Genomic DNA, 20,544 nt, shown 5'->3' on the forward strand with positions numbered 1-20,544 from the left:
CTCGATATTGGTAGTTCAAAAATCTAAAAAACTACATTGTACCTAGTTTTATTAACAAGGACATAGTAAGAGATAAAATACAGCAATATATCGATGTCAGCATTCTGGGAAGAAGGAAATTGTTTTGAGTAATTGAAGCAATTATTAACAGATAATTAAAATAGTAATTAACACATTAATATAAGTTTATATCTTCTGTAAGCCTGTATGCTTTTAATAATTTTTTTGTGAAAACCTTCTTGGAATTAATTCTATTTACCTGTCTTCTCATACTGAGGATACAGAACCTAATTTATCTTTTATTATCTTTAAAGGTTATTATTATGAACATGGGTTCTATTGTAACTTTAGTTACAGATAGGATGTGTGCTAGGGAGGAATGTGTCACCTCCTAATTATCTGTATGGTTGGGATCATTTTCTCCTTTTTTCCTAAAGCCAGGTTAAAGGATGCATGGGCCATGTTTTTACTTATTACTTGGTCTTCCAAAGATGTTTCTTTTGAGATTTTATGATTTGCAATCATCATTCAAAACACTGTCTCATTGTATTTGATTTCTGTACTGCTAATACAAGGTCCTGAGCTCCAGCCTTGTCAGGCTGTGCTCACGCCTCCTGCTCACCTGCATTAAATGTTTTCATTGGGCCAAAGATGTAACCTGTATTCATGTAATTGGTACAAGGTTGTTTTGGAAAAGTGGTTTAATCTAAAGATCATAAGTTTTTTTTTAATCATAAAAGTATAATGTGTAGGCAGTTATATATGAGGAAACACTTGTATCCAACTCCTTCTCAACATTAGACTTTTTTTTTATATTATGTATGTTATGTTAGTCACCATACAGTACATCATTAGTTTTTTTTTAAATTTTTTTATTGTTATGTTAATCCCTATACATTACATCATTAGTTTTAGATATAGTGTTCCAGGATTCATTGTTTGTGCATAACACCCAGTGCTCCATGCAGAACGTGCCCTCCTCAATACCCATCACCAGGCTAACCCATCCTCCCCCCCCCTCCCCTCTAGAACCCTCAGTTTGTTTCTCAGAGTCCATTGTTTCTCATACATCATTAGTTTTTGATGTAGTGCCCCATGATTCATTGTTTGCATATGGCACCCGGTGCTTCATGCAATACGTGCCCTCCTTAATACCCATCACATTAGACTTTTGATAGAGTTGCAGGTCCAAGAATTTACAATAGTATGTTTAATATTACATAAAGCCTGAAAAGTTTCTACTTGCACAGTAGATAAATTTTCTCAGATAAGGGGTTTTATATATTGTGTTAAATTCGGACTTTATTTAGGCAGTGATCAAAGATTTTTAAGCAAGGGAATGAAATGATCAGACTGTGTTTTCAACACTTGTGGTAGCAAGAGCAAAACGGTAAAAGAGAAGGAGAGAGGGAGAGGTGACAAAACTAATTAAACACTATTTAAGAGGATGATGCAAGGCAGGCTATAAATGATGAGGGCCTGTTACAATTGAGAAGAAAGGACGGCTTCCAGAAATAATTAGGATATAGAATTCACAGCACTTGAACACTCCAGTGAACAACATTCCCATGAACACTCCAGTTCATGGGAATAAGAGACAATTTTGATGTTTCTTGTTTGAAGAGTTGGGTGGAATGTGGGATCACCATTCTAAAAATAGAGAATAAAAAGGGAGAAGGAAGAAAGTTTTCAGAGGGGTGGTAGAGATAATGCTTTGGTTTTGAATTTGTTAGGGTTGCAGTGTCTGTTGGACATACAAGAAATTAACCTGATAAGTCTATAGAAAACTATAGGCCTAAAACTCAGAAGAGAATAGGACTAGAGATAAACATTTGTAGTCATCCACATAGAGGTATTATTTGAAGCAGTTGTAACAGATGAAATCATTTAGGGAAAGTACATGAAATAAGGTTCGAAAATACCACACCTGGACGCTCACCCCCAGAAGGATACATTTTCTAACTACAGTGCAATTAAGTTTTAAATTAACAATATAAGAGCTGTAAGATAAACTTTGGTAATGTAAAAACATACAGAAAAGGAAAAAAATCGCAGTGGAAATTAGAAAATATTTAGAACTGAATGAGAACAAATCACTGTAAAAATTTGAGTGTTGGACTTAAGCAACACCTGGGGGGGAAATTCAAATTTCTCTAAAAAGCAAAAAAGATCAAGAATAAATGAGTTGTGCATAGCACAAGTATAGGGATTTGTTTCAAAGGGAGACGTTAAGGAGGTGAAATAAGGTAGATTTTGTTTTCTGTATAAGTAGGAGACAATCCCAAGAGTTAGAGGACTGTGGGCATGCGGAAAGAGGGTGCTTGAGGAGATCTGTGAAGAGTAAGTAGGGGAGTGACTGAAGACTTATAAAATAATTTCTGAGTGGTATTAAGAACTCAGCTGAGGGGATGCCTGGGTGGCTTAGTTGGTTAAGTGTATGCCTTTGGCTCAGGTCATGGTCCCAGGGTCCTGGAATCGAGTCCCGCATCAGGCTCCCTGCTCAGTGGGGAGCCTGTTTCTCCCTTTGCCTGCTGCTACCCCTGCTTGTGCTCTCTCTCTCTGACAAATAAATAAATAAATAAATAACCTTAAAAAAAAATAAAGAACTCAGCTGAGATTGAAAAACTGTCTTTTCTCAATATATAGCCACAAAGTCCTGTACATTTTTTTGGAACTGTTTTGTAAATTTTAGTCTGAACTTCCTACTGGCCAAAACAGTGATGCATGATCAGTTATATGACTCTCTTTTCCCTTCTATAAAAAACACATTAATAGTTCAAAAGAAGGGCAGCAGTTCATGGTATTGTGTGATTTCCATCTTTCAGACTGATGTCATAATGCCAAAGTACAATTCAGTAAAAGTAAATCTATTAGGAGCCAAAATGATGACACCTAGTTTTTATACTTCTATGATAACATTTCTTAATTATTGGGTGGTAAAAGGTTTAAGTTGATATCTGAAAAATAACATACTTTTGGGATTAGTACTTCTGAATGATAGCAGCCTAAGTAACTTGAACAGATTACTTGTAACTTTTTTAAAAATTTTGAATGTTGTGATATATTTATTTAATTTTGTCTTTTTCTAAACGGGTTATCAGTTGTTCCAGGACTATTTCTTAAGCAATTGGTCTTTTCTTTAGTCATTTTAAAGCTACCTCTACAAATATTAAATTTTCATGTTTCTTTGGCCTTTGTCTGGATTTTGTTTTCTATTCCACTTGAATGATTGTCTATTCATACCAAATGTCACATTGTTTCAACGGTAGAAAAAAACCCTGCTAGCCTTATGGGTTTTCCCTTGTACGTTACTGTCTTCTTTTGTCTTCATGCTTTTAAATTTTTTTCTTTATCACTATATTTTGCCAGTTTGATTACAATGTCTTGGTGTGGATCTGTTTTGTTGATTTTGATAGGGGTTCTCCATGCCTCCTGGATCTGGATATCTGTTTCCTTCCCCAGGTTAGGGAAGTTTCAGCTATTATTTCTTCAAATAAATTTTCTGCTCCCTTGTCTCTCTCTTCTTCTTCTGAGACTCCTATAATATGAATGTTATTATGTTTGAGGGAGTCACTGAGTTCCCTAAGTCTATTCTCCTTTTGCATAATTCTTTTTTCTCTCTTTTGTTCAGCTTGATTACTTTCCATTACTCTGTCTTTTAGGTCATTAATTTGTTCCTCTGCTTCTTCCAGCCTGCTGTTAATTCCATCAAGCATGTTTCTCATTTCACTTATGGAGCCTTTTATTTCTGCTTCAGTATTCCTTATCTCTGTGTTAAGGGTCTCCCTCATGTCTTTTACTCTTTTCTCAAGTCTGGGGAATATCCTTATGATCATTATTTTAAATTCTCTGTTAGGCATGTTACTTATATCTGTTTCACTTAAATCTCTTGCTGTGGCCTTGTCCTGTTCTTTCATTTGGGATAAATTTATCTATCTTCTCATTTTTTCTAAGTTTCTGTGCCTGTTTCTGTGTGTTAGGAAAGTCACCTATGTCTGCTGTTTTTGAGGGTAATGGGCCTTATGAAGAAGAGGTCCTGTATTGCCCTGCTGTGTAGCATCCCTTGTTCCTCAGAGTCTGGCACTTTTGAGAGTGTCTCCAGGGTATGTGTGCTTTGCTGTTTTGTCCTGGCTGCTTTATCTATCAGGCCAGTCATCTGCAGAGGCTCGCTTTGCTTATTGTGAGCAGTGTTTGGTCCCTGGCCTTTTAACTAGGTATGCTCTGATCTGTTTGTGAAATGAGACCTGTTGCCACTGCCACTGGAACTGATGTTCTGCAAACCCTCACAGATGCAATGTGACCAAGGGTTTGGGCTGATCTTAAAGGGGAGAGGCCCGTTGGGACTGAGGGAAGCATGATTGGGAGGGCCGGTTCCACTGGAGCATGGGGTGACAGGGCTTGGTGTAAGCCAGTTAGGTAGGGAGTATTGGGCTGTGCTGGTTTCTGCAGGGCGCCCTGTGCTTATACTGAAGTTCAGGGCAGGGACATGGCCCTAGCCTGTTCATTTGTTCCCAGAGGGGTCTTTCCATGAATGCTGCCTCTTTGGGATATGCTCCAAGATGAGCGAATAACCTCCCCACTGTGTGCCCCAGACACTCTTCAGATTGCTGTTTCAATGCTGTATGTCAACAGGTTGCCTGCCTTCTTTCCAAGATCAGGGCAATGCCCTCTGGAGTCTATATCAGCCATACCCACTGACCTTTAAAACTTCAGGCTTTAAGTGCTGCTGGTTGCAAAAACTTATAAAATTTGGCCCCTCTCACTTTCCAAGCCATTGCTAGGGGGATTCATTTTCCCATGTACTCCTCTGTGTGCTAGTCTATCTCTCACCCTCCTCCACAACAGCAACTCCCTCCCTACCACATCAACCATAATCCTTTCTTTCCCAAACCACATTTCTGCACTTTCTACTACCTTCTTTGATGTGGCCTCTTCTCTACCTTTAGTCGTGGAGTTTGTTCTGCCAGTCTTCAGGTCAATTTCTGGGGTGTTTAGGAGAATTTGATAGTTATCTAGTTGTATTCACAGGACAAGGTGAGTCTAGGGTCCTCCTCCTTTGCCACCATCCTCTCTCCTTCATATCACTTCTTTAACCATTCACCCATTGAATGGATTATTTTTAGATAATCCATTTTTGGATTTTGTTTCCATATCTTGCCTATTGTGAATTATACTGCGATGAACATAGGGGTGCATATATCTTTTTATGTTAGTGTATTCTATTTCTTTAGATAAATACCCAAAAGTGGAATTGCTTGATCATATGGTAGTTCTGTTTTTAATTTTTTTGAAGAAACTTCATACTGTTTTCCAAATGGCTGTACCAATATTTATCAATATGTACTAATATTTGTTTGTGACTTTTGCATCAATATTTATAAGTGATCTTGATCTATAATATTCAATCTTTTTTGGTACTTCTTCGTCCAGTTTAGGTATTAGTGTTATACTTATTTTATGAAAATAATTAGGAAGTCTTCTTAATTTTTAGTGCTATGGAGTAATTTATGGAACACTGGGGCTGTCATATCTATGAGGCTTTGTTGGAATTCCTCTGTGAAACCATCTGGAATTGATGTTTTTTTATGGGGTAGTTCCTTGATGAATTTTTTTACTGCTTCTGCAGAAATTAGCCTTTTTAAGCTATCTCTAATGGGGTTAGCTTTGTTATATTGGCCTTAGGAAAATATCTGTTTCATCTAGGTTTTCAAATTGACTTCCATATAAATTCACAAAATAGTCTCACGATTTTTAAATTTTTGTTTTAATGGTTGTTTCCCACGTGCCATTAATTTTTTTTTAATATTTATATATGTGCTTATTCTTTTTTTTTTTTTCTTGGTTAGGCTTGATTCAGTTTGTCTAGTTATTTTTTTTCTCAAAAAATTTTTGAAATTTTTATTTATTGTTTTCTGTTTTTCTTTTCATTACGTAGTTTCTCCTTTTATCTTTATTATTTCTTGGAGATTCTCTTGGTTTATTTTTTTTTTTTAGTTAGGAATTTAATTTTATTTATTTTCATTATTTTATTTTCATTCCTAAAACTATTAAGAATTGTCACTTTCCCTCTGCCTACTACTTTAAATGTATCTCAAAGATTCTGGTATGGAGTATTTTTATTACCATTGTCTTTTAGATAGTTTGTAATTTCAATTATTTCTCTTTTCACCCAAGAATTATTTAAAAAGGAGTTTTAGAATTTCCAGGTGGAAGAGCCTATTGGTTTTGGTTTTGTTAATAATTCTTACTTTTATTTCATTGTTATCAGAGGATGTTGTTCTATTTTTTGGAACTTATCAATCTTTTCTTTTTTGTTGTGATCATTTTTTGTGATTTAATATACACTTGACATTTCATTATACATTTTAATATACACTTGACAAGGAGGTATATTTTTATCATTAAATGTGAAGTTTAATATATAGTATATAGTGACTTGCTCTTTATTATGTTGTTTAGGTTTTGCTATATCTTCACTTATTTTTGGTCTAATTGATCTATGTAAATGGCATGTACTATGGCTGCTGCTGATCTGATTGCTCTTGGGGTCACAGCTGGTATTCATCATTCCCTCCTTCACTACCCATTTTAAATTCCTTTCACCTTCAGCTATCACCTGAGTGGGTCTTGGTGGCTTAGCTAGTGGTATGACCTTAACCTTCATTACTGAGAATATGAACTCTTGATAGGAGTTCTAAGAGGTGTCCAGTGTATCACCTGAGTTCCACGTGTATCCCTTCCTGCCCTTTTTGTGTAAAGAAGTCTTGCCTATTTTTGTTTTTCAGGGTCAATTAACCATGCCAGTATGGTGACTTCCCTTTTTGTTTGCTCAGACCTCATCATAAAAAGTCCAAAGTGCCTTGTTAAGAGCCCTAAGTTTAGGTTAGTGGGATATTTGCTCTGTCTCCTGTCAAGAGAGAGACCCTTTGGGTAACAGGATATCTAATCCTGAAGAGTCCAAGGAGTTCTGTATACATATAAAGGAACAAGCTACTGATTCTGGCTAAGGGGGACCGTGAAAGGCTTCTATATGGAGTAGGGAGTTAAAGAAGACTTCTAAGAAGTATAGTTGCTTGAGCAAAGACTTGAAGAAATAGTAGTGGCTTATCAAATGGAAACAGAGGGCAATGGTATTCCAGCACAGATATATGAGGAAGTTAGGTGTGTTTAAAAAACTGCATATAGTTCAGTGTTTTAGTCAAGTTTGTTTCCATTAAAAATGACAAAACCTACCTCAAACAGTTTTAAGCAAAACTCAGGATTGGCTAATGTAATTAGGAAGTCCAGCAGTGCATGTGCCTAGAGTTTTGGCTGGATACAGGAGTTTGATGAATATAATCAAGATACTCTCCATCTTTTAGCCTTATTTACATCTGTTGGCTTCATTCACGGGAACATATTATGGAAAAGGTGGCCCTTGGCAATTCTAGGCTTATATTGCCCTCAGAGTTAGCAATCTTAGCAAAAAAAAAAAAAAAAAACATTCTTCTTTCTTTATAGCTCTAGCAAAAATTCTAAGGTGGATTCCAGCCAATCTGGCTTGGATTACATGATCATCTTTAAATCAATCACAGTAATCATGAGGTTGGAATGCTGTAATTGGCAAGATTTGGGTCATTTACTCACCCCTGGAAATTGGGACTGGGACCAGAAGCACATAGACTGCAAATTGAAAAATAGTTTTTCAGAGATGGTGAGCATACAAAAAAGAAGATGCTCTCTACATTTTACATCTTTGGTGCCTAGTATCTACATATTACCATTCTTCCACTTATACAGTTTTTTTTTTTTTTTTTTAATTAAAGAGCAGAGGGGTAGACTGAGGGAGAGAGAGAATGCCAAGCAGGCTCCACGCCCAGCATGGAGCCCAATGCAGGGCTCAGTCTCACGGCCCTGAGATCATGACCTGAGCCAAAACCAAGAGTTGGATGCTTAACCAACTGAGCCACCAAGGCACCCCCCAACACACTTATATAGTTTTTAAAATGCCTCTGGTAACACAGTACAGCCACCCATACAGCTGAAAATATACTCTTTCTCTCCAAAGGAAGATAACCCAATGATCACTTATTGCTTGTAGCTTCAAGGCCAGGTTCTTGGAGTAAAGTGCATTCTTTTCAGTGAGGCCTGAATCTCAGATAATCAGTATGATTTTAGAAGGAAAACAAAATAACCTCTGAAACAAATAATGCAATATATGTTAAGAAAGAAAAAAAGAAGAAGAAGAATGTAGCAGGAGGGGAAGAATGAAGGGGGGGAAATCGGAGGGGGAGAAGAACCATGAGAGACGATGGACTCTGAAAAACAAACTGAGGGTTCTAGAGGGGAGGGGGTTGGGAGGATGGGTTAGCCTGGTGATGGGTATTGAGGAGGGCACGTTCTGCATGGAGCACTGGGTGTTATGCACAAACAATGAATCATGGAACACTATATCTAAAACTAATGATGTAATGTATGGGGATTAACATAACAATAAAAAAATTTAAAAAAAAGAAGGAAAACAAAATAGCCACAATATTCATTCCATTTGGAGAAACTAGAGAATAGGAAACAAGGCAGAGTGGCCCAGGCCCATGGCTATGCATTTAAAAGAAAAATAGGCAATAGATATATGGCAGTTCCTCATAACAATATAAATCAACTTTTTAAAATCATCTAACTTCCCACTCCTTGCCACAAACTTACACACACTGAAGAAGGGAGAATCTGAGATAAAGCGTTTCCAGAATATACACTGTATGGTATGAGGAAATATTTTTGTTCTCTAGCCTATGTTCAATGCCAAGAATGATGCCTGATACATAGTAACATGTTGAATGAATAAACTGATATTCTTTAATTAAAGACACTTACAAGAATTTTAAATGAGTCAAATATATAGATGTGGGGTACCTAGAATGATACTTATCCAAAGGTAAGTATCAAATCATAGTCCTGTTATTACTTCCAAAACAATTTGAAATCTGAGCTTCCCTGATTTTTATCTGGGGACAAGTTTTCTAAGGGTCTTTAAATGGTTGCATCTACCAAAGAATGGTGATTATCTAAAACACCCAGTACCAATTACCTTTTGTTTTACACTTTTATTGAGGTGTAATTGACATATAACAAACTACATATACTTAAATTGTGCAATTGGTAATTTTTGACATATGTATAACTCGTGAAACCATCGCCAAAATCAAGATAGTGAACACATCCATCAGATCCCAAAATTTCTGGGGCATCTGGGTGATTCAGTTGGTTAAGCATCCAACTCTTGGTTTTGGCTCAGGTCATAATCTCAGGGTCCTGAGACTGAGCCCCGTGTTGGTTCCATGCTCAGCTAGAGTCTGCTTGAGATTCTCTCTCTCCCTCTTTCTCCCCTTTCCCCCTTCCCCTGCTTGTGAGCTTTCTCTTGCTCTCAAATAAATAAATAAATACATAAATAAAATCTTTCTAAAAATCCCAAAATTTCTTTGTTCACCTTTGTAATTCTTCCTTTTTGTCTTTCATGTTCCTCCCATCCCCAGTCTAACACTGATCTGCTTTTCGTCACTATAGGTTATCCAAATCTAAGGGTCAAATAATGGTCAAAATAGTTTACCTTAAAATTAGAAGTTTAGTATAGCTTTGTGTGGATTTCAGTAAAATAAAAATGGACTTTGCAATTGATTTTGTAGAGTGACTTCAAACATACTGATAATATTATTTAAACAAAGTCTTATTAAACAAGTCAGAGAGTGTATGTTGTGTTATAAGGAATTTTCATTGTCTTTATTGTTTCTGGATTTTCTCTGCTGAGTTTTTAGGATGCTACATATTAATGGAATTCAGCTGTGCTATATTTACTATTCAAAAATATAGAATTGCAAAAGGGAAAATACATGAATAGCAGTAATCATTTACAAAGATTGTGAAGATTTTCAATGATATCATAATGAAAAAAAATCTGTTTTTATGGTTTTTAGTTCTAAAACAGCAAAAGGCAGTGAAAGAAAGCCAGATACCTTGATGAATTCCTTATTTTGCCTTTATTTTTCCAGAGGCTCATATTTTCTATTTGTGGTTTTCCCAGAAGACAGAACAGTTCCTTAATTTGCAGTTGCATGCTGCTCTGTGCTTAAGTTTCATTTCTATAGTTTCCTGGGAAAGTGAATTTATTACTTCTGCCTTGTCAAATATTTTTTTTTTGGCGTTAACTTTTATATGGATTATTCTCACTCCGAAAAGGTCATTTTAATCCTTTTTTTTATTACTTTCTTATTTGGATTCACCATATTACTGACATGGCATGTACTTCCACAAATGCTAAAGAACAAAATCTTATGATTGTTTTTTGGATCCATTTCTCAAATGGAATTCTCCCCTTACAGAACCTCTCTCCCTCTGACTGCATTCTTTCTTGTTTGCGATTGTTACAGTCCTATCTATAGAAGCTATGCTACTTGGGTTTTTTGGGCAGTGTTTTGTTTGTTTTTTTGACAAAGAATAACTTTGAAACTGCAAAATTGAAAATATAATTATTCAAACAATTAATTTTAATTTGGTCATCAATTGAAGCGGTCAAATCTTTATTGAATATACTGTATCCAAGCACCAAACTAGGCTTTGAATAACTTTGCCCTTTAGGAGTCCATAATTTATGTGTTGCACTAGCTTGAATGATTTATTAATTTTATCCTGTTTTATTTTTATTTTATTTTTATTTTTTAAAGATTTTATTTATTTATTTGACAGAGACAGCGAGAGCAGGAACACAAGCAGGGGGAGTGGGAGAGGGAGAAGCAGGCTTCCCGCCGAGCAGGGAGCCTGATGTGGGACTCGATCCCAGGACCCTGGGATCATGACCTGAGCTGAAGGCAGCCACTTAACGACTGAGCCACCCAGGCGCCCTTTATCCTGTTTTAATATGATTGTTTTTATAAGAGATATATTCATTTCTACTTTGTTCAGACTTATAAACTACTTAAGATAAATTTAAGCCAACTGTATTGTGTTCATGTATATTTAAAGTCTGATCGATATAAAAATCATTGAAAATTTGAAAATTTTCAAAAGAGTTAAATGGCCTAAATGATGCTACTGTCTATAACAACGTTTTATTTTATTTTTTATTATTAGGTAGTTCATTTGTTTAATTATTATTTTTTTAATTTAAATTTTATGTTAACTGTATGTAGTTAACATACAGTGAAATATTGGTTTCTGGAGTAGAATTCAGTGATTCATCACTTCCATACAATACCCAGTGCTCATCACAAAAAGGCCCTCCTTACTACCCATCACTCATAGCCCATCCCCCACTCACCTCTCCTCCAGCAACCCTCAGTTTGTTCTCTATCATTAAGAGTTTCTTATGGCGGGGCACCTGGGTGGCTCAGTCATTAAGCGTCTGCCTTCAGCTCAGGTCATGATCCCAGGGTCCTGAGATCGAGCCCCGCATCGGGCTCCCTGCTCCGCGGGAAGCCTGTTTCTCCCTCTCCCTCTCCCCCTGCTTGTGATCCTGCTCTCACTGTGTCTCTCTCTGTCAAATAAATAAATAAAATCTTAAAAAAAAAAAAAGTTTCTTATGGCTTGTGTCCATCTCTCCTTTTTTTCTTTTCCCCCTCCCCATATGTTCATCTGTTTTCTTTCTTAAATTCCACATATGAGTGAGATCGTATGGTATTTGTCTTTCTCTAGCTGACTTACTTCACTTAGCATAATACTCTGTAGTTCCATTCATGTCACTGCAAATGGCAAAATTTCATTATTTTTGATGGCTGAGTATTATTCCATTGTGTGAGTGTGCATTAAATATATGCATATTATATGTGTGTATGTATATATACCACATCTTCTTTATCCATTCATCAGTAGATGGACACTTGGACTGTTTCCATAATTTCGTTATTGTAGATAATGCCACTGTAAACATTGGGGAGCACGTATCCCTTTGAATTAGTACTTCTGCATTCTTTGGGTAAATACCTAGTAGTGCCATAGCTAGATCTAGGGTAGTTCTATTTTTAACTTTTTGAGGAACCTCCATACTGTTTTTCAGAGTGACTGCACCAGTTTGCATTTCCACCAACAGTACAAGAAGGTTCCTTTTTCTCCACATTCTTGCCAACACATATTGTTTCTTGTGTTGTTAATTTTAGCCATTCTGACAGGTGAGTGCTTTTCCTTTATGGTCAGGAACAAGTCAGGGATGTCCATTCTCACCATTTTTATTTGATATAGTACTGGAAATCCTAGCCACAGCAATCAGACAACAAAAAGAAATAAAAGGCTTCCAAATTATTGACATCTGTTGTCTCCTATTCCCCTGGTCTTTGGCACTTAATGTCTTTTTAATATTCCTTTACTATTATTTTAATGTTTAAGAAGGAACAGATAGGGGCGCCTGGGTGGCTCAGATGGTTAAGCATCTGCCTTCGGCTCGGGTCATGATCCCAGGGTCCTGGGATCGAGCCCCACGTCTGGCTCCTGACTCAGCGAGGAGCCTGCTTCTCCCTCGCCCTTTGCCTCTCCCCTGCTCATGCTCTCGCTCTCTCTCTGTATCTCTCTGTTTCAAATGAATAAATAAAATCTTTAAAAAAAAAAAAGAAGGAACAGATATTCATGGATATACTTAATATTCCATGTTTACCCAGAAGTCACCTCAATAACTTTTATCTTACTGTTTTATTGAAAAATAAAACACAGATACAAAAACTATATAAAACAAATGTGTATCACAACAGTTGTAAGACAAACACTATTGTGTTTGCTATGCAGGTCAAGAATAGAACTGCCAGTTATCCCCAGCAGCTTTTTTGGATCTCAACCCAACCATAAGCCTTCCTCTCCTCCCAAAAGTTGGCAGTGCTTTTTTCTTTTATGGTTTGTCATTCAAGTTAGGTTAAAACTGTAGTGTAGGCTTATTTTGTTACTATGTCTTTCAGTCTACAAGTTCTCTTTCCATTTCCCTTTTCCCCCTTACAAATTAGCTGTTAAAGATCCCTGGTCATGTGACCTGGATAGTCACATACAGAGGCCTGGCCATATTCAGTTTTCTTTGTTTTTGGTGAAACTATAGGTGATACTGTATTCTTTCATCAGAAAGCACATAATGTCTAGTTCCTTTTTTTTTATGAAGTTAGTAACAGTTGATTACTCAACTGCCCAGATGTATTAGATTTAGGTGGTTGCAAAATGGAGATATTTTTGCTATATCATTTCTTTTTTATTTGTTGGCTGAATACATTCCCTCATCTACTATTTGGTTAGTAGTGGCACAGTATATATGGGAAAGTAGAATAAATGCTCGATTCTTCACCTTTACCAGTTTTCAAAATAAGGAGTTGACTTCCTTTCATCCTCTAAAAGTGGGCAGTTCTTTAATTGTATCATTAAAACTCATGAATTTAAACATATTTGATATGTTTGAATCCATTGCAATTCTTATCCTTATTGAAGTTCATATTATCCCATATCTGCTCAGTGGGATCCTCTTCAAGCCCCCTCGGTTCTTTTAACATAACTCTCAATTTGACATCTTTTATAGTCTTTTTGCTTTCTGGAATGACAAGGTGTTTCAGGTTCATCAGGAGGATGGACAGGAACTATGAATTTATCCATGGGATCCTCTGAACCAGTGGTTGTAAACCGGTACCCAGGGACCAAAAGTAGCTACCAGACTTGTCGGGGTGTTTTTGTTTGTTTGTTTTGTTTTTTTTCTGAGAGAAACAAGTCAGTCACTTGACAATGACAACTACAAAATACATTTTTTAGCACTTACTATGTACCAGATGTTGTACTAGTTGCTGGAAATATTATAGTTCATAAAACATAAAACTACCTTCAAAGAGTTTACAATCTGATGAGGAAAATAATATAAGCCATAACACTACATTAAGTGACCTTGTAGGACTCTAGGATAGTGTGAGAGTTCTTAAAAGAGAACTAACTCATGGTTTGGGGATCAAAGAAGCCAAATATCGGGTGCCTGGGTGGCTCAGTCGTTAAGCGTCTGCCTTCGGCTCAGGTCGTGATCCCAGGGTCCTGGGATCGAGTCCCACATCGGGCTCCCTCCTCGGCGGGAAGCCTGCTCTCCCTCTCCCACTCCCACTGCTTGTGTTCCTGCTCTCGCTATCTCTGTCTCTGTCAAATAAATAAATAAAATCTTTAAAAAAAAAAAATAATAAAAAAAAAGAAGCCAAATATCACTCAGTTTTCTTGGTTTGTCTGTCTTTTATTCCTCCTTATGTTCATTTATTTTGTTTCTTAAATTCCACATATGAGTGAAATCATATGATATTTGTCTTTCTCTGGTTGACTTATTTCACTTAGCATAATACTCAGTAGCTTCATCCATGTCGTTGCAAATGGCAAGATTTCATTTCTTTTATGGCTGAGCAATATTCCATTATATATCCCACATCTTCTTTATCCATTCATTAGTTGATGGATATTTGGGCTCCTTCCATAATTTGACTACAGAGAACAAATTGATGGTTGCTGGAGGGGAGGTGGGCAGGGGGATGGGTTAAAGAGGTAATAGGTATTAAGGAGGACACTTGTGATGAGCACTGGGTCTTGTATGTAAGTGATGAATCACTAAATTCTACACCTAAAACTAATATTGCACTGTATGTTAATTAGCTGGAATTTAAATAAAACTTGGAAAAATATTATTCAATTTTCTATTCTATTTAAAACATAAGTCTTCCAGGTGAAGAAAGATGAGGGAAAATTATTTAGGCAGAGAAGGCATAGGTGAACCTGATTTTTTCTTTCATTAGAAAAGCAATGAACAAGTCTATATTAAACATATTCTGTTGCTAAACTTAAATCTGATCCTATGACCAGTTTTTCTGTTATCACTTTTCTCTTGCCAGAAATGTCCCTAAGTAATATTTTTCTCTATAGAATACAAGTTTTAAATCAGAGTCAAGGCATTTCTGTCCTAATCTGGACTGGATGAGTTAGTATCACTTTCTTTTGATTTTTCTTTCCAGGATGAGTATTCCAGAATCATCCTTGCAGTTCCATGTAACTTGTGGGCATTTTTATTACCATGATATTTACTTCTTCACTGAACTACCTTTTCTAGCTCACATTCATATTTACTTGTAACTTTTACTTTTTAAGATGCTGATTTTTGGGGCACCTGTGTGGCTCAGTCAGTTAAGTATCTGACTTTGGCTTAGATCATGATCTCAGGGTTCTGGGTTGGAGCCCCACATTGGGCTCCTGCTCAGCAGGGAGTCTCCCTCTGCCCCTCCTCCCACTCCTCTCTCTCTCAAATAAATAAAATAAAATATTTTTTAAAAAGATGCTGATTCTTGTACTCGTCTTACCTTCTGTTCCTTTGCCCAAGTCAGCAGGAAATACTGAAACAGCTTTATCTGTGACAAAATCAATAGAGGTAAAACTGCACTTATTATCTTATTCTCATTATTAAAACTGATCATGATGAATCACATTCTAATTCATTATTTCAGTGAGAACATTGATTGATCTAACCATTTTAGAGCAACGTTCTAGACCTTTCCCCAGCACAGATTTTATTTAACACTACAGCTCCTTTCTATTTCTTGAGCCAACTATGTTAGGCTGCTAAAATACAATTTCCAAAAAGGTAAAATTGTGATTCTTAGGCAAATATAAAGTAAACATGGGTGTGAAAAAATTTTTTGAACTCATTAATTAATGATGAAACCAGTAAGATATTAAGATGAGTTTGACGAGCATTTGAAGAGCTAAGTATTGATTATTAAATATGGGAATGTTAGAATAAGATAATTAAATTAGATACAAAACTGATTAATGTCCTGTATATTAACCCATAACCTTTATGGTTATTTTTTTCACCAGACAAAAGTTATTTGCATTTCTAACTAACAAAAATCTACAAGTTAACATTTGGTTAGTAAACAGTGAATCTAACAAATTACATTCCCCTAATCCTTGGGTGGCCATGTGTCCCGTAGGTCATTGAAAGGACCTATTATGAACCTTTTTGCCTTTTTTCCATGTTGTGGATGGTTTTGGATTAAGACTTTGGTTCTCTTAGACTGGATTAAAGAGTTTTCTTTGGGTCTGAAGATTTTGAAGAACTGGTGAAGAACTGGTGAAGTAATTTTGTCAGTTTTGTATTCCAGTGTTAAACAACTGCCTAATAATAGACCTTTAATACTGAGTTTTTGAGCAGTATAAATTACTTTAACTGGGAATGAGAGAATGGCAAAGGAAATTTTCATATGCTTATTGGATTTATAGTAATGGCTGCTGAGTAAATTCTCTATATTTTTATGTTCCCTAGGGTTTTCCAGGAGATATTGGAATTCCTGGACAAAATGGACCTGAAGGATCAAAGGTAAAAAGAAAAAATAAGAAAGAAAGAAAGAAAAGGAAAGAAAAAGAAAAAAGTATTGTATCTAGAGTTTTCTAATCTCACATTTCAATGAATGGTTAAAAAAAAGACTTTAGGAATATCAGAACATGTTCTGGATGTTTTTGAGCTGTCTCAGGTGCGTTTAATAAACTGTAGAGCTTATTTTAAGATAATCAGGAAGTAGCTTGCATGTTTGGTTGTTCTTTCGGCACCCTTTGTTTAGCTAGAGTATATTATCCAACTTCTTGGGTTCAGGTCATGGAAAATGATTTTCCTTGTTTGGTATGGACATAGATTAGGGGGATAATATTTTCAAAAAACATAAATCACTGAAAAAGGATTTCTTGGAAGAGATGAAAAAAACCTAAAAAAACATAACCTATGATGTATAGATGAGAGTTTTCTGGCCACTGAAACCCTTTAGGGTCTATAAAATATCCTCTGATTAAAATACAAGAAAGTCTACGGTGTGCTGGAATTTATACATAGCACAAAATAACTGAAGATCCCTAAGCATTTTTAACTTCCTTTACTGTTGTCGTGTATATATTACTAGAAATTAGCATTATTTATTTATTTATTTATTTACTTTATTTATAGAAGTATAATTATGATATATTATACCCTATTAGTTTCCTATGTACATCATAGTGATTTGACAACTTAAAATACTATGAAATGATTGCCACAATAAATGTAGTTACTGTCACCATATAAAGTTATTGAAATATTATTGACTTTGTTCTCTATTCTGTACATGATCTCTCCATAACTTGATATTTTCTAACTAGAAGTTTGTAACTCTTAAGTCTTTCACCTATTTTGCCTCCCTGCTCTGACCCCTGTCCTCTGTGGTAATCAACAGTTTGTTTCCTGCCCCTGTGAGTCTGTTTTTATTTTGTTTTATTTGTTTATTTTTGTTTTCTAGATTCTATGGTAAATGAAATCATATGATATTTGCCTTTGTCTGACTTATTTCACTTAGTGTAATACCCTCTAGGTCCATCTATGTTGTCACAAATGGCAAGATTTCATCGTTTTTTATGGTGGAGCAATATTTTGTTGTATATATCATCTCACCTTTTTTTATGATTTCTTAAAATTTTATTTTATTATGTTATGTTAATCACCATACATTATGTCATTAGTTTTTGATGTAGTGTTCCATGATTCATTGTTTGCATATAACACCCAGTGCTCCATTCAATACGTGCCCTCTTTAATACCCATCACCAGGCTAACCCATCACCCCACCCCCCTCCCCTCTAGAACCCTCAGTTTGGTTCTCAGAGTCCATAGTCTCTCATGGTTTGTCTCCCCCTGCAATTTCCCCCCCTTCATTTTTACCTTCCTACTATCTTCTTCTTCTTTTTTTTTTTTTTTAACATATAATGTATTATTTGTTTCAGAGGTACAGGTCTGTGATTCAACAGTCTTACACAATTCACAGTGCTCACCATAGCACATATCCTCCCCCATGTCTATCACCCCACCATCCCAATCCTCCCACCCCTCACCACTCCAACAACCCTCAGTTTGTTTCCTGAGATTAAGAATTCCTCATATCAGTGAGATCATATGATACATGTCTTTCTCTGATTGACTTATTTCGCTTAGCATAATACCCTCTAGTTCCATCCACATTGTTGCAAATGGCAAGATTTCGTTTTTTGTTTTTTGTGGGTTTTTTTGATGGCTGCATAATATTCCATTATGTGTATATATACCACATCTTCTTTATCCATTCATCTGTTGATGGACATCTTGGCTCTTTCCATAGTTTTGCTATTTTGGACATTGCTGCTATAAACATCGTGGTGCACGTACCCCTTTGGATCACTACATTTGTATCTTTGGGGTAAATACCTAGTAGTACCATTGCTGGGTCATAGGGTAGCTCTATTTTCAACTTTTTGGGGAACCTCCATACTGTTTACCAGAGTGGCTGCACCAGCTTGCATTCCCACCAACAGTGTAGGAGGGTTCCCCTTTCTCTGCATCCTTGCCAACATCTGTCATTTCCTGACTTGTTAATTTTAGCCATTCTGACTGTGAGGTGGTATCTCATTGAGGTTTTGATTTGGATTTCCCTGATGCCGAGTGATGTTGAGCACTTTTTCATGTGTCTGTTGGCCATTTGGATGTCTTCTTTGGAAAAATGTCTGTTCATGTTTTCTGCCCATTTCTTGATTGGATTCTTTGTTCTTTGGGTGTTGAGTTTGATAAGTTTTTTGTAGATTTTGGATACTAGCCCTTTATCGGATATGTCATTTGCAAATATCTTCTCCCATTCTTTTGGTTGTCTTTTGGTTTTGATGACTGTTTCCTTTGCTGTGCAAAAGCTTTTTATCTTGATGAAGTCCCAATAGTTCATTTTTGCCCTTGCTTCCCTTGTCTTTGGCGATGTTGCTAGGAAGAAGTTGCTGCGGCTGAGGTCGAAGAGGTTGCTGCCTGTGTTCTCCTCTAGGATTTTGATGGACTCCTGTCTCACATTTAGGTTTTTCAACCATTTGGAGTCTATTTTTGTGTTTGGTATAAGGAAATGGTCCAGCTTCATTCTTCTGCATGTGGCTGTCCAATTTTCCCAACACCATTTGTTCAAGAGACTGTCTTTTTTCCATTGGACATTCTTTCTTGCTTTGTTGAAGATTAGTTGACCATAGAGTTGAGGGTCCATTTCTGGGCTCTCTCTTCTGTTCCACTGATCTATGTGTCTGTTTTTGTGCCAGTACCATACTGTCTTGATGATTACAGCTTTGTAATAGAGCTTGAAGTCTGGAATTGTGATGCCACCAGCTTTGCTTTTCTTTTTCAACATTCCTCTGGCTGTTTGGGGTCTTTTCTGGTTCCACACAAATTTTAGGATTATTTGTTCTAGCTCTGTGAAAAAAGTTGATGGTATTTTGATAGGGATTGCATTAAATGTGTAGATTACTCTAGGTAGCATTGACATCTTCACAATATTTGTTCTTCCAATCCATGAGCATGGAACATTTTTCCATTTCTTTGTGTCTTCCTCAATTTCTTTCATGAGTATTTTATAGTTTTCTGAGTACAGATTCTTTGCCTCTTTGGTTAGATTTATTCCTAGGTATCTTATGGTTTTGGGTACAATTGTAAATGGGATCGACTCCTTAATTGCTCTTTCTTCTGTCTTGTTGTTGGTGTAGAGAAATGCAACTGATTTCTGTGCATTGATTTTATATCCTGCCACTTTACTGAATTCCTGTATGAGTTCTAGCAGTTTTGGGGTGGAGTCTTTTGGATTTTCCACATAAAGTATCCTATCGTCTGCAAAGAGTGAGAGTTCGACCTCTTCTTTGCTGATTCGGATGCCTTTTACTTCTTTTTGTTGTCTGATTGCTGTGGCTAGGTCTTCTAGTACTATGTTGAATAGCAGTGGTGATAGTGGACATCCCTGCCGTGTTCCTGACCTTAGGGGGAAAGCTCTCAGTTTTTCCCCATTGAGAATGACATTTGCTATGGGTTTTTCATAGATGGCTTTTATGATATTGAGGTATGTAGCCTCTATCCCTATACTCTGAAGAGTTTTGATCAAGAAAAGATGCTGTACTTTGTCAAATGCTCTTTCTGCATCTATTGAGAGGATCATATGATTCTTGTCCTTTCTTTCATTAATGTATTGTATCACATTGATTGATTTGCGGATGTTGAACCAAACTTGCAGCCCAGGAATAAATCCCCCTTGGTTGTGGTGAATAATCCTTTTAATGTACTGTTGGATCCTATTGGCTAGTATTTTGGTGAGAATTTTTGCATCCATGTTCATCAGGTATATTGGTCTGTAATTCTCCTTTTTGATGGGGTCTTTGTCTGATTTGGGGATCATAAAATGAGTTTGGAAGTTTTCCTTCCATTTCTATTTTTTGGAACTGTTTCAATGGAATAGTTATTAATTCTTCTTTAAATGTTTGGTAGAATTCCCCTGGGAAGCCATCTGGCCCTGAGCTCTTGTTTTTTGGGAGATTTTTGATTACTGTTTCAATTTCCTTAGTGGTTATGGGTCTGTTCAGGTTTTCTGTTTCTTCCTGGTTCAGTTTTGGTAGTTGATACATCTCTAGGAATGCATCCATTTCTTCCAGGTTATCTAATTTGCTGGCATAGAGTTGCTCCTAATATGTTCTTATAATTGTTTGTATTTCTTTGGTGTTGGTTGTGATCTCTCCTCTTTCATTCAT

General features: G+C 36.3%; 1 protein-coding gene across 1 annotated transcript in view; it reads left to right on the plus strand.

The window, feature by feature from the left end:
• Positions 1-20,544, plus strand: part of COL24A1 (collagen type XXIV alpha 1 chain) — a 384,914-nt gene that overhangs the window by 142,568 nt on the left and 221,802 nt on the right. Inside the window, exon 21 of the mRNA XM_032424689.1 lies at positions 16,274-16,327. Coding sequence (XP_032280580.1) covers positions 16,274-16,327 — 54 coding nt within the window. The remainder of the gene's footprint in view (positions 1-16,273; positions 16,328-20,544) is intronic.

Source organism: Phoca vitulina, unplaced genomic scaffold, assembly GCF_004348235.1.
Source record: "Phoca vitulina isolate PV1807 unplaced genomic scaffold, GSC_HSeal_1.0 scaffold2, whole genome shotgun sequence".
Classification (NCBI taxonomy): Eukaryota; Metazoa; Chordata; class Mammalia; order Carnivora; family Phocidae; genus Phoca; species Phoca vitulina.